This window comes from Corapipo altera, unplaced genomic scaffold (genome assembly GCF_003945725.1).
Source record: "Corapipo altera isolate COAL_440 unplaced genomic scaffold, ASM394572v1 271, whole genome shotgun sequence".
NCBI lineage: Eukaryota > Metazoa > Chordata > Aves > Passeriformes > Pipridae > Corapipo > Corapipo altera.
The window spans coordinates 3,170,550-3,183,974 of NW_020884935.1; the positions used below are offsets into that span (position 1 = coordinate 3,170,550).

The 13,425-nt window shown below is 46.3% G+C and overlaps 1 protein-coding gene across 1 annotated transcript in view; it reads left to right on the forward strand.

Moving 5' to 3' along the window:
• The first annotated feature begins 4,415 nt into the window (after nt 1-4,415).
• Nucleotides 4,416-13,425, forward strand: part of AATF (apoptosis antagonizing transcription factor) — a 47,982-nt gene continuing 38,972 nt past the window's right edge. Inside the window, exons 1-4 of the mRNA XM_027660319.1 lie at nt 4,416-4,513; nt 6,034-6,222; nt 6,864-7,295; nt 7,936-8,073. Of these exons, the coding sequence (XP_027516120.1) occupies nt 4,429-4,513; nt 6,034-6,222; nt 6,864-7,295; nt 7,936-8,073 (844 nt within the window). The 5' untranslated portion in view covers nt 4,416-4,428. The remainder of the gene's footprint in view (nt 4,514-6,033; nt 6,223-6,863; nt 7,296-7,935; nt 8,074-13,425) is intronic.

Consider the following 13,425-nt stretch of genomic DNA (forward strand, 5'->3'; position numbering starts at 1 on the left):
GCAGAATCTGCCCCTTTACAGGGGCTGCTGGGATCTCACGTGGTTTGGAATGCAATCCTTGGCTGTGCTCGCCAAGGAGCCCAGGTTTGCAGGGCAGGTCTGGTGTGGTTTTGTCAGGTTTTCGTACGGTGTGAGAACCATCACCCAGCACAGACCTTAAACCTGGGCTGGAAAATCCCCCCTGGCTCTGACAGAACTGGAGTGAGAGGAATTCCAAGGGGTTGTGGTGACTTTTGGGGAGTGAAGCCCACAGGAGATGCTGCCTTGCACACTTGACTTGTGCTCAGCATCTCCAGAACATCTGTGTGCTGCTGTGTCTGTGCTCAGCAGAGCACAGTTGGGGTTTGCACATGTTGGTTTTCCTTGTTGAAAATCAGATTTTTTGCTCCATCCAAAACAAGTTTTCATCTAGTTTTTAAATTGACTTTGGGTGGCCTTTAAATTTCTTATCTGCTGAAAGCATCTTTAGGCTGTGGATCTCTTCAGCTCCACTCTACTCCTTCTATTTTTCTATGTAAGAACCATTAAGGGTTGATAAAATCTTTAAAACAATTGTGGATTTTGAATGAGTGATGGGTTAGAAATATCAGAAGTACTTGAGTAAATAAAAAGACAGAAGAAAAATAGTAATAAATATTTATAAGGAGAGGGTTTTTATGTACATAATCTAAATTTCCTGTTGTGTAATTTGTTTTAGTGGTGGAGTTGAATGTGCTCTTTTCTGATTTATTTTTTTTCTTCTTTTTTGCTGATAAATTGTCTTTCTGATTAAAAAAAAAAAAAAAAAGAAAAATTTTAAACGAACTGGCGCGACTGAAACGAAAAAAGGTCAGTTTGGAAAATGACATTTTCCGGCCAAAGTGTTGGAAAGATAAGCTCAGCCCTGGCTTGTTGCTATTTTTGGCCAGCATGGAGCCCTCTGTATGTGGGTCAAATTCTAACCTTGATAAAGCAATGCAATTAAATTCAGCAGAGGCGGCTCCGGGGGCGGGTGATTCCCGCGGATCTCGCTGGGAATCCCGTCACAGATGGGATTCTGCAGCCCCACTTCTCCAACACGGCCCTTTATTTATGTGTTTCAGTAGAGAAACGGCTCTGAAAACTGGATTGGTATTACTAACCTGTAATTATACAGGCACGGGAGGATGATATGGCCCTTCCCTGCCAAAGCTTCCATCTGATCTGACAGCTCCCCAAAAGCTGACAGGATCCACAAATAAGTGGCAGCAAAAGGCTCTGAGTGGGAGAAATTAAAACTCCTTTTTGTAGCAGGGACCATTCAATGTTCATTTATTTATCTGCTCTGTGTTTAGGGTGTTATTCCCATTTTAGCAAACAAGCATGTAAATAAAAAGCAAAATTAAGAGGGGAAAATACCAAAGAAATGATGCCAGTGAGGCTGATGCTCCTGCTTAGGGTTTATAAACAGGCCGAGGGTTTTACGGAACCGACTGCGAGGCATAAAAAGGCTTTTCACGGGCGTCTTAAATTAAAATGTATTGATATATTTTTTTTGTACAAATATCCCCCCCGCATGATTATGAGTCCCAGGCACGGCAGCATGGTTTGAGGGCATGTGAACCAGAAATTAAAACCGAGCCTGAGAGTCTGATTTAATTACCCTACTAAGTGAAAGGCAGAAGAGAGAGAATAAACAGCGGAGAAGGCGACTCTGTGGGTGAAACATTTTAACAATCCATGATTTTCATGGGCTGAGTTTTTCTGTTTGATGTTGTGGCTTTGTGTTGGCCGGATCTCCTTGTTGAGAGTTGTAAATTAACGGATCCCGTGGCTGTTGGGAGTGGAGTTGGGGGTAGCCCGGGCACATCCCGGCACGTGGGGGTTCCCCCCCTCATCCGATCCCACCTCCTGCTTTCTGTGGATATAACTGATGGATGCAGGACGGAAAAGGAGCAGGTCTATGAGCTCTGCCAGGACCCCTCGAGTTTACAGCTGTACCCACGTGGATTTTAATGCATTGCTGGATCGGGGATTTATACGGAGCAATTGTCCCATTAGTCTCAGTGGGTGAAATCCTGATCTCGCCAGCTCGAGTGGCAAAAACGCTGCGACTTCAAGAGGCTCATTTTTTACTCCGAGGGACTAATGCGAACTCGCCGTGTATTTTTTATTAATTCTATTGGGTATGTTTTATTTAACCATCACTAAAAGCCTCTCTCCCTTCATTAACAGGGCCATTCATTATTTGTGAGGGTAGAGAACATCCCTTTTTCACTCTGAGAGTGCAGAGGTTTGAAAATGCAATTATGCTGCAGGGGAGTCTTGGCACTAGTTCTTTGGCTGTGTGAGTGGTTAGTTACTCCTAAGTAAATGCACAGGTAAGCACTTGTTCCTGCTACTTAATTTTCCGTGGATTTATTTCTCCAGGCTCCTCCCTTTGTTTATGATGGCATCTGGAAACAAAGTACAGGCAAACTCAAAGGGAGAAAAAAAAAAAAAGAAAACCTAGAAGCAAAGCCAGGGAAGACACACTGTGCATATCTCCTGGTTTATAAGTTTCCTGGTTGACAAAACCACGTCTTAATAAATAAATAAATAAAATTCAGTGCTTAATTTCACGTTGCTGCAGTGACAGCAGCCCCACAGCCTGGATTATGCAGAGCATTAGAGCCATCCATCGTGCCGTGATAAAATAAATACAAACTACAAAATGAAGCTGGATTTTATGCTGTTGAGCCTTTCAAGGTTGGTTTTGGTTTTGTTTTGCTATGAAAACGGGTGTTTTCAGTAAACATTGCTTTTATATAAATGGAGCTGTACATTGTCTTCACGGTACCCAAAATCTCCGGGTTTCATAGGGAGGGTCCCAGGGGGGCTGAGAAGGGGGGAAGGTGTCTGGGTTTTTCCAGCCGTTTCCCTCTCGGTGTGTCCCAGGTTTCCCCGGAGCTGGTGGGAGCCCAGGCTGGAGGAGATGGGAATTACTGATATTCCTCTGCCCTCTGTAGGAGAAGCACCCGCATGAGCCGAGCTGCGGGATGGGATCCAGCTGCATCCCAGCATCCCGCTCTACCCGCGCCTCTCCTCAGCTCAGACCACCTCTGCACTCATTTTTACAGCATTTAAAGGCAGATAAGGAGCAGGGAAGAGTCTCGTGTCGACCAGAAGGAGATGAGCATCAGCCTGCTCAGGTGGCTGCTGCTCCTTTGCAGGTGAAATCTCAGCACTGGTTGTGGGAAGCCCAAATCCTGGAGCTCAGGCTGACCCCCTGAAGCTGCTCATTGTGGGGTCTGAAGTTCAGATCTACATCTGCAACTCGGATTTGAGATGCTGATTTGGGTCCCTGCTTCCTTGTAACAAAACGTGTGCAGACCTCTATTGCCATTCCCCAATTTCAGGCAATTCCTTGTGTTTTGGGGCCACCTTAGCCCAGAAAGTGGCCATGAGAGGCTGTCAGAGACAACTCCAGGAGTACCTGTCCTTGTTAACACTCCCCACAGGTCACTCCTGCATTGCTTGGCTGCTGCTCCTTGGCAAGAGTTTGTCCCCAGGAGCCAAAATTACTGGATTCACTGTGGTTTGTGTAACTCCGGTGTAAATCTGATGTAAGGATCCATCTGTGTGCAAGGACTGGGGCTGCCCAGAGAACCCAACTTTTGGCTCTGGCTGCTGCAGGAGGAACCCTGGCTTCAGCAGAGGTGAAAAATATTTACCACACAGGACAAGAAAACAACTAATGCAGCTTTTAGCCGGGGCTAAAAAATCACAATGTTGACTTAAAGCAATAACAGTCACATTCAATATTATTTAACAGGATTTTGCTATTATATCACCTTTACCCCAGTACTGTAAGACCTCAATTCTCCCCCTTTGATGTTCACAAGTACCACTGTTCCCCCCTTTAATGATGGGGGGACCGAGGCAGCGGGCAGGGGGGCTCAAGGAGGCTCTGGAGGGGTATTTTTCACTGTCACTCCTGGCCATGCCCCCCGAGCACCCCAGCCCGGACCCTGCCAGACAACAGAGGGGACACTTGCGAGGTCCTGGGACCCTCTGGGCCAGAATGGAACCCGGGGGGACCCCGCGATCCCTCCCGGCCGGCGGGCGATCGGACCCCGATCTCTCCCAGCTGGGACCCCATGGGACCCACCATCGCTCCCCGCTGGGACCCGACGAGACCCCCCGATGTCTCCCGGTTGGGACCCTGCGGGACCCTCCGGTCTCTCCGAACCGGGACCCTGCGGGAACCCTCGACTGCTCCCGGTTGGGACCCCGCGGGACCCCCCGATATCTCCCAGTTGTGACCCCACAGGACCCCCCGATGTCCCCGGCCGGTCCCCCCGGCCCCGCGCTGTCCCCGGGCGGGCGGGCGATAGGACCCAGCGGGCTGCAGGCCCCGCCCCGGCCCCGCCCCGGCCCCGCCCCGCTCCTCAGGCCCCGCCCCACTGCCCGCCCCGCGCCCCCCCCAAGATGGCGGCGCCCTTGGCGGAGCAGCTGCGGGAGCTGCTCGACCCCCGGCCCGCCCTGCGCGACCCCGAGGACGACGCGGAGGAAGGTGCGGGAGGCCCGGGGGAGGGTCGGGCACCGCGGCCTGGGCCAGGCGGGCGGGGGGTGGCCGGCGGGGGCGGCCCGGGCGCTGCCGGACCGGCCCCACGTGGCGCCGCGGCGGCGGCGTGTGCGGGGCTGGGCCCGGGCCGTGCGCGGGGCCGGGGCCCCTCAGCACCCCCGGGCACCCCGAGCTGCGCCCCCCGGCCCCGCGGCGGGGGTTACCTCGGCAGCGGGGTTATTCCAGGGCTGGGGCAGCCGCAGCTTCTCTGGGCAAAACTTCCCACTGCGGTGGTGCCAAGACTGAGAATTCCGGGGGATCCCTCGAGTCCCGCGTTCTGCCTCTGCCCCTCTTGCCCAGCCATTCCATCCTGCCGCTCTCTCGTAGCTGCAGTCACTCTTATTTAGGTGAGGTTTGGTCGGTTTGGTTACGAGCAGGAGATTTTTTTTTTTTGTCTCCCTCTGTGCGAATCATTAACATTTCGGAACACGCGTTAAGAGCACTCAGCGATTTGGATGCTCGATTGCTCGAACAGAGCTAACCCTGTAATTTGGCGAACGGGGCGTCTTGCACATGAACGAGAACAGGGAGGGAGGACGGGGTGGTGTGTTCTCTGGGCTGGGCTGCTCTGCTCCGTGTCCTGGAGGGGATGGGCATGAAGGAGAGTAATAACCACAATTGTTTCCTCTGTTGAGCCTTTCTGAAATGTTTACGTATTTTATTTTAGTGGCTCGTGTATAGCAAGAGGCCAAAGTGCATGTGAATTGGCGTTTTCCTCTTTTAATTTGTGAGTTTGGAGTGAGTGAAGGCATTCCAGCTTTGCAGAGTCCTCCACCTAAAGGACTGTTCTCAGGATCCATGGAAGGGCTTGGATAGGCTTGGTTTGTCCAGTGCTTCATGCTTGTTCTCTAAAATAAAGAGGAGCCAGGAAAGTGTGAATGTAGGTGATGTTCATTAAAAAAAAATAATTCAGCAGGATTATTTTGGTGTCTGTTAATAAACGTCAATCTCTGCATTGCAGGGGAGCCCAGTGGTACCAGACCTGTACATGGAGAAGTCCAGAGTCCCAAAAAAGGGTTGAAATTGGTCAGATAATGTAACATCTCCCTTCCTCCTGCAGAGGTTAAGCTGGCAGGTTATCACTGAGGAATCATAGGATGTTTTGTGAAAAATACCCCTGGAGCTGTCTTATCTCCTCTGCTGGATCTGAAGTGCTACTTTACTCGGTATTTCCTAAGCAGGACTGGTGCTGATCCTCACAAAACCCAGCTGTGAGGCTTGGTCTCTGCCTTTGATTCCCCAGGAACCTTTTCCCCCTTTGCTGGAAATTACTGTGCTGGCTTTCCTGCACCTCTCAAAGCCTAAAAACCAGCTTCTTGTGTGAGGCCATGTTCCCCTCCAGCTCACCAGTGCACTGTTGTTTGTAGAGCTTGAGAGGTTTCCTCTGGCTCATTCCTGCAGCTGGTTCTTGAAGACTGGAATTCAGTTCAATTTAGTCACCCCTTTCCTCTTTTTTTTTTTTCCCACAGCTACTGTTGCTAAAGTGATTGACAAATTTGAGGATGAAACCTCAGATGACATTTTGCCTGTTGGTAACATAAGGAAAAGAGTTTCAGCCTCTCTCTTGGAAGCTGATAAAAGGTACAGTGGAAAAGCCACATCTCGCAAAGCTTTGCAAGAAGAGCTCTGGGGAGATGCTCTGTCTGAAGAAGGATCTGGTAAGAAATCTCATTTTTCCTCTTTTTAATAAACTACTCCAAATGTGATGTTGGCATGGAACTGAGCCAGTGCACCTGAACTGAGATGACAAACATTAGGGCCCTGTTACGGGGCAAGAAACAGGTGGAATTAAGTTGGACACACTGAAGTGCCTTCCTGGAATTCAGGCTCTATTTTTTGGCCTGAAGGAGAGGAAAACTCCAAAGAGAAGGTCAGTTCCACAGGTTGAGGAATCAGAGATAAGGTGAGGTTCAGTGCACTGACTGAACATTGTGTGGGGGGGAAAAGAAACAGCTCCCATTTTTAAGCCAATAGATACAAGTTAATACAGATTCTCATTTTAAAAAGGCATATTTAAAAATGCACATAAAAATTCTGACCACCTTGTTTCCTTATGATGGCCTTGTGTGATGGGAAGGCTCAGCCATGGATCTGCTGAGCGTTGGCTGCAGAAAATGTGGGCAGGGATCTTTCTGTGACTCTGACCTTGTGTTTCCATTTTTTAGCCCAAACAAAGAGTAACATCATCCACAGCTAAAACTGGGCTCAAACAGCCCAAACCTGAGCTATTGCTGATGAACCCTGCAAAGTGGCACGTTTTTCTGACAAGAAAATAACTTTTCTCTCTTTTAATTATTAGTTGAAGAAGCACTAGATGACTGGTACAGCGGCAGTGAAGGTTCAGAAGAGGATGACAGTGCAGGCACTAAAGCAAAGGAGAAGCCCAGCAGTGACCAGGAGGATGACTTGGATGATGATGAAGAGACAGATCCATCTATCAAGGACAAGGCACCAAAGTTCAGCTTCCAGAATATCACAGACTTCGAGAAATTTGCAGAGGGGATGGACGATGCAGGAAGCAGTGAAGGGGAAGATGAAGATGAAGATGAAAATGAAGATGATGATGCCAACATGGAAGAAGGAAGTGAGGAGGAGGAGGAATATGGGAGTGAAAACCACGACGATGCAAAGGAAACCAAAGACAGTGAAGACGATGGGGGGGTGATGACCTTCTCCAAAGGCCAAGAGTCTGAAGAAGTAGAGAAGGGCAAAGCTGTGAGGAACCAGCTAGGTTTGTGCATGTTTACTCTGTGTTTTGACAAGGCTGTCACCTTGCTGACACTGTAGCTGTGTTAGGAGCCACCTTGGCATGTTAACATGCTGTTAGCACACTGCGTGTGCGTGCTACAGCAGCCCCAGACACTTCCAAACATTCTGCCAAGGCTGCTGTGCAAGCTGGTGTCACTGCTGCTGCAAAAGCTCATGTTGTGAAGTGTGTTTATCCACCAATGTATTCACTTAATTGAACCAGTGCTGAATATACTCGTGGTACCAGTGTGGGGGACAGGAACTTCCTACACTGCTCGTCCTGTGGAGTGCTGCTGATATCACTTTGTTTCTATTCAAAATGCAGCACTGAATGGAATTTCTTCCTGTCTGCCCTGCCCTCCATGTGCAAACTGTCCTTTCAAACAGTAAAGCAGAGGGGTGATTTGTTTTTGTGGATTCCAGTTGCAGTTGGGATCGTAGGATCGGGGTTTGCCCGGAGACACCTCGTGGTACCAGTTTTGTGCTGGGTCAGTGCATGCAGAGATTTACCCTAACCAGGACTAATGCAGCCCAAAGGGGAAGGGCTGTGCTGTGAAGTCCTTCACAGGGCACAAGTGTTTTGAGTTGCTGAATAATTGCTTTATTTCCTCTTTGTCCTGAAGCACTGTGGGATCTGCTAATGGAGGGAAGAATCAAGATGCAGAAGGCACTGGTGACGGCCAACAGGCTCCCCCAGCCAGACACCTACCCGAGGTTCAGAGAGGAGGGTGGACAGCAGTTTGACAACGCTGTGGAGAGCTGTAAGAATCCTTTAACCTTTCTCCTTTGGTTAGACTCTGCTGCAGCCAGTGTGTTTTGCTGTGTGGGGAAGCACTAATGGGAAAGTGAGGGCTTTGAGTTGGACATGGCTGTAGTATTGGCTGTTGGTTTTCATTGCCTTAATCACTGATGAGGTGCTGTGCAAACGAAACCCCAAACTTCTTTCCCATCCCAGACAAAGAAATTGTCTCCCATCACCCATGTCTGTGTGTGCCTGGTTGGTCCCTGCTGGTGGCCTGTCCTTGCTTACACTGTGTTGGTGAACCTCATCTCAGGTCCTGCTGCTATTTCTGGTTTCTATTTCTAGTGGGGATTGAAGTTTGTTTATCAAATTTAACTTTCATGCTGTATCTTGGAAATAATTGCTTTCACTACTGCAGTTCAGAGCACAGTTGGGATGGTTTGTCCAGAGACACTTTGTCCCAACTTTGTGCTGAGTCAGTGAATGCAAAGATTTGCCCTAACCAGGAGTATTTCAGCCCAAAGGAGAGGGGCTTTGCAGTTAAATCAGCAGCAAATGTCTTGCCAGCTTGGAGCTACTTCATCTGTTTATATCTGAGGATCACCATTAATGATATCGATCTCGTGAGATTTGTAGTAGGTTCTGAAATATGAAATAATAATGAAATAATAATGTACAGGCTCCAGTTGATAAGTGCAAAGCACTTGCTTCAGTGTGTTGTGGGTCTGTGTAAGTTTTAGAATTGGACACTTTTTTTTACTGGCCTTAAAGTAAATGCATGGGGAGATAGTTATGTTATCCTTTGGGATAAATTAAAATTCTGCAGGTATCAGTTGGTGTCCATTTCTCCATGACATGTTTGTCGTTTTCTGGCAAAAACCACAGGGATGACAATGTTTATACAGAGAATCTTCTATTTCCTTATCTCACTAATCAGAAATTAATGCACTTCACAGGATGTTCTTTCAGTGATTTTGAATAACAGAGATAAGCTCAGTGGCCTTTTAAAGCTTTCCATTTTGGTTATCCCTTTCACTTTTGTTTCTGCTTTCCCAATCTCCTAAGGAGTTTCAGCTCCTTAGGTGAACACCCTGTGGAGGATCCCAAGAAGCCCTCTCTGTGAACCCCCTTGGTAGGAAACCGTGTAGTGGTGTCCAGAGCCTCTCGTGCTGCACATCAGGGGTGTCAGACATCACCTGAACCCTCAGGTTTGCTCTGGTTCTCCACCCCTTCAGCCACACCCTGTAGTGATTGAGAAATTTTGGCCTGAGCTGGCACAAATCATCTCAAAACTGGATGAGGAACTTTGGTCATCATTGCCCATGACTCTGAATGTTGCCCCTGCAGCAGGTTTTGGCTGTGATCTCATGGCTTACACCTGATCAGAACATGGCAGGTAATCAGCTTATCTGGAGTTACAGCAGGGGAGGCACTTTCTATATTAAAGTTGGCTCTGCTGCTTTGACTGAAGTGATTAAGGACAAAAAGGCAAACTCCCAACAATGCTGTGCTGACCTTTCAGTGAAACACACGTTATTAATGCTCTTAATGAGATGCATTACAAACTGCACCAGCTCCATGTTTCATTACAGGTCTAAAATGCAATATCATTAAAGACCTTTAACAGAAACAATGGTTGACATTTTGATATTTCCCATAAGCAAAATATATCCAAGAACATGGAGTATAATGTCCAGAGTGCAGCAGAGGCTAATCCTTCAGTTGTCCAGAACTCTGAGGGAAAATCCACTGTTGGTAACTGCTCAGTGATTCCTTCTTGTCGTAATCTGGGCAGGAAAGTTGTAGGAGTTCACTCTGATATTCCTCAAAGCTCAGGTTTGTGTTCTGTATTTCATTTGTGAAAACAGTAATAAAATGAAGCTGCAGTGACCTGGGCAAAGTTAGCACAGGAAGTGCTGTCCTCTGACAGGAAGTAATGAATTTAGGAACATTCTGCTTCTACTACTCTTGTTTAGTGTTTTCCCTAATGGACCAAAATTATGTTCCGTTTTTAGTGCTATTTTTTAAAACAAAATCTGTAATTATCCAATAAAGCAGGCTACAATAAATAGTCATTTTGATGAGCTACATTATTGTGTGCAGCTTTCACTGCCTGCAAAGATACTTTTTCCAGAAGTTACAAAGTGCATGAAATGAGGAGTAAATTTATATATGAAGACTGTAGGGATGTAGTTGGTGTTGTGTGGCACAGATCCTTTTCTCTCTCACTTTGCTGTGCTGGTCCCTGTGAGAGGGTTTGTGTCTGATCACAGCTCAGCTTTACCCCCTGAGCTGGGTCACATCTTCACTCACAGAGCTGCTGTGACCTGGCAGTTCAGGAGGTCAAACTAAGTCCTTTCTGAAAAGACACATCATAATATATTTAAAGTTCTTTCATGAATTGATACACCTTGATTTATGAGGGGGAAAAATCTCACTATAAATCAACTTCCAATAAAAGTCTTAATTTTTAGCTGATCAAATGCTTTAGTGGCTTCTATAAAAATAAGCTTTTTTTATTCAGTTCTAACCAGTGATTTGTGGGCTGGGTAAACATTTCTGGACTCCTGAGTTCTCATCCCAGTTGGTTACCAGCTTATGGGTAGGATCCCGTTCCCCAGACAGGAAAAAATGGAAGAATTGTGCATGGAAGAAGTTTAAAGATGAGGTGAAGGCAGGCCTTTGTAAATCCTGAGTGTTCAGGTGGTTCACTGTACGTGATGTGCTTCAGTCTTGGAAGGATTTGGGATAATCAGGACACTGATGCTGCCTTGGACTGGATGATGATCTCCTTTCAGGGAAACCCCAGCACTCCTTTCCAAATCCACGAAATAAATTTGGCATGCTTTCATCACCTTCACTGAGCAGGAGGAAACGATGTGGTGTTGGAGTTGCACAAATGAGTTGGTGCCAGAATTCCAGACCGTGGGTGAACACTGTTGGATGCTGAAGGCTCTCTGAGCTCCTGGACGAGTCCCTCACATCCCCTTGTGAGCTGCCCCAGAATGCTTTCAGTAACTTATCCCAAATCCTTCCTTTTCTCACGAAGTTTCTGCTCTGTGCTCACAGGAAGGATGAATTTTTTTGAATTGGAAAATGGTCCTTCCTATATTTGCCTCTTTGGTGTCTCCCACTTAGGCCAACCCTGTTGAGGTGGTGGAATTCCCCAAGGCCTTGAGTATAATTGTGTTAAAGAGTAGACAGCAGTGCTCCCTCCATGTGCAGGTTTAAAGCCAAGTCTGAGTGAAAATGGCAAGGTCATGCTCATTTTCCAGGTTTTGAGATTGGAGGTTACAAAACCTCAAGTGTTTAATTTATTATTTTTGTAATCTTTTATGATTTATTTTTTTTTTTAATGTTGCAACGTGCCTTGGACAGTCTTAGATTCCTGAGATCTCAGGTTCTGGTAGATGATTTACTGCAAAATTGCTTATAAATTGAAGTAGAAAATGTTTTGCAGACCTGGCAGCTTTCAGGCTTCACACCCATTTGTCACCCAGCATTTCCCTTTGTGTATAGAACAAGAATTAATTAGGCTGCACTGCAGGAAAAGTTTATGGCCATAATTTATATAGGATGAATTTCTGTTTAAAGAGACAGCATTGCTTTGTTTGCACTGTCTTGCTTTTTATTTCCCTTTTTTTTTTTTTTTTAATCTTTAATTATATTCCAGATTTTTTCCTGTCACCCTTTTTACATACAAATTGGAGGCCGAACTGTGGTCATGGAGCTCATGCTTATTCCTGTTTGGAGAAAGTCTGGGTGGTTTTTAGTGCTGAAATCAGAGTGGCTGAGCTCTGAATGCAGCACAAATGTCCAGGGTTTCCTACCCTGCACACACGAGCTCCCCCAGCTCTGCATTCCGAGGTGCTGCCTCCTGGAGTGGGCTGTTTCTCCAAGATATATTTGTATTCTCCTGCACTGTGTCTTCCAATCTAGTCCAGGGCTTGAGATGTTGCCTCTGTTTGGGGTCTTGCACGTTCAATTAATGTTTTTCATAATCAATGCAAGTCAGAATTTGCAATCTGCTCCTGATTTGCACATTAAAGAGACCCATTAATTAAAAATTCCAATCCCTGGCATGTTCCCGCAGGATCCTTGCATTATTTACATAGAAAAGGAGTGCAAGGTGCAAGTTTCTGGGCTGTGTCTCTGCACAGATTGCTTGCCTGCCATTCATATTTCACTGTATGTTTGCAAGGGGCAGGAAGGTTAGGAGTGGATCTCAGGAGAATGTCACCAAAAATCACCTCAAGGGCAAGGAAGAACCAAAGAAGAGGTGGAAGTGAAGCAACATCCCCTGTCAGGAATTAAACAGTTCCAGGGTTTGGGGCTTGTTATGTTAAATCTTGATAAAGTGACAAAACACCACAAATGATTGAGGGGCAAGGAGGCAACAAGAGCTTTAAAAATTAAATCTCTCCATCCACAAAAGCCCTGGGTTTCCCAGTACGGGCACGTAGATCTGTTCTTGCCATTTTAATTGCTTTTTCTTTATAATTCTTTGTTAAAAATACTAAACTGGGAATGTTTCAGTGACTAATAACTTTATGCTCCACAAAAAGAGCTGGGAATTCCAGCTTTTAAACAGTACATTATGCTATTTTCACTTTTTAGTTGGTGAGACGAGTTAAAAATGTGCAGAAACTCAGGTGAGGATTTTGCAGGAGGCAGGAAGCTGATGGAAGTTGCAGGACTTTGAAGGGACAAATGGTTGAGTATGTTTTTGTAAGTATATGTTTTCACTTCCCAAGAATTCAGGAGGTCCCTGAAATGTAAACTGCTCACTGAATTTTTTGGGTGGTTTTTTTTTTTGGCTTTGACTCCATCTGTCAGTGGATTAAAAGAAAATACCAGAATCCTGTATTTCTATTCCTCAGCATAAACTCAAGATAATTTCAAGAGAAATGGAGAAAATAGTGGTTTTGGTAAAAGATAGATATGCAGGGTCTGTCAGGATGGATTTGCTCACTGAAGGAACAAAAGGGGGGACAACAAATATTAACTGTTATTTACTCTTTATAGAACTGTGGTGAAGTTACACAAAGGTTTGTGATCAGTAAGAAAATAAACCTGAATAAAGTGAATCAGATTTAAAAAAAAAAAAATCAAATGCAGTGCTCCACGTGCTTGCAAGGCCATTATCCCCAAACCTGCTTGGATTATTAATGGATTAATGGAGCAGCAGCAGGGAGCTCTGCCTGGCAGCAGCCTCAACTTGCAGCACAGTGCCTTGGCTGCTGCTAACAGACCCAAAATTTGTACAGCTGCTTCAATTCTGCTGAAGTTTGTGCATCTTTTCTCAAAGTGGTTCCCAGTCCTGCCTTTCCTTCTCCATCCTGAATTTGGACCAGTGGGACATCAGAACGTG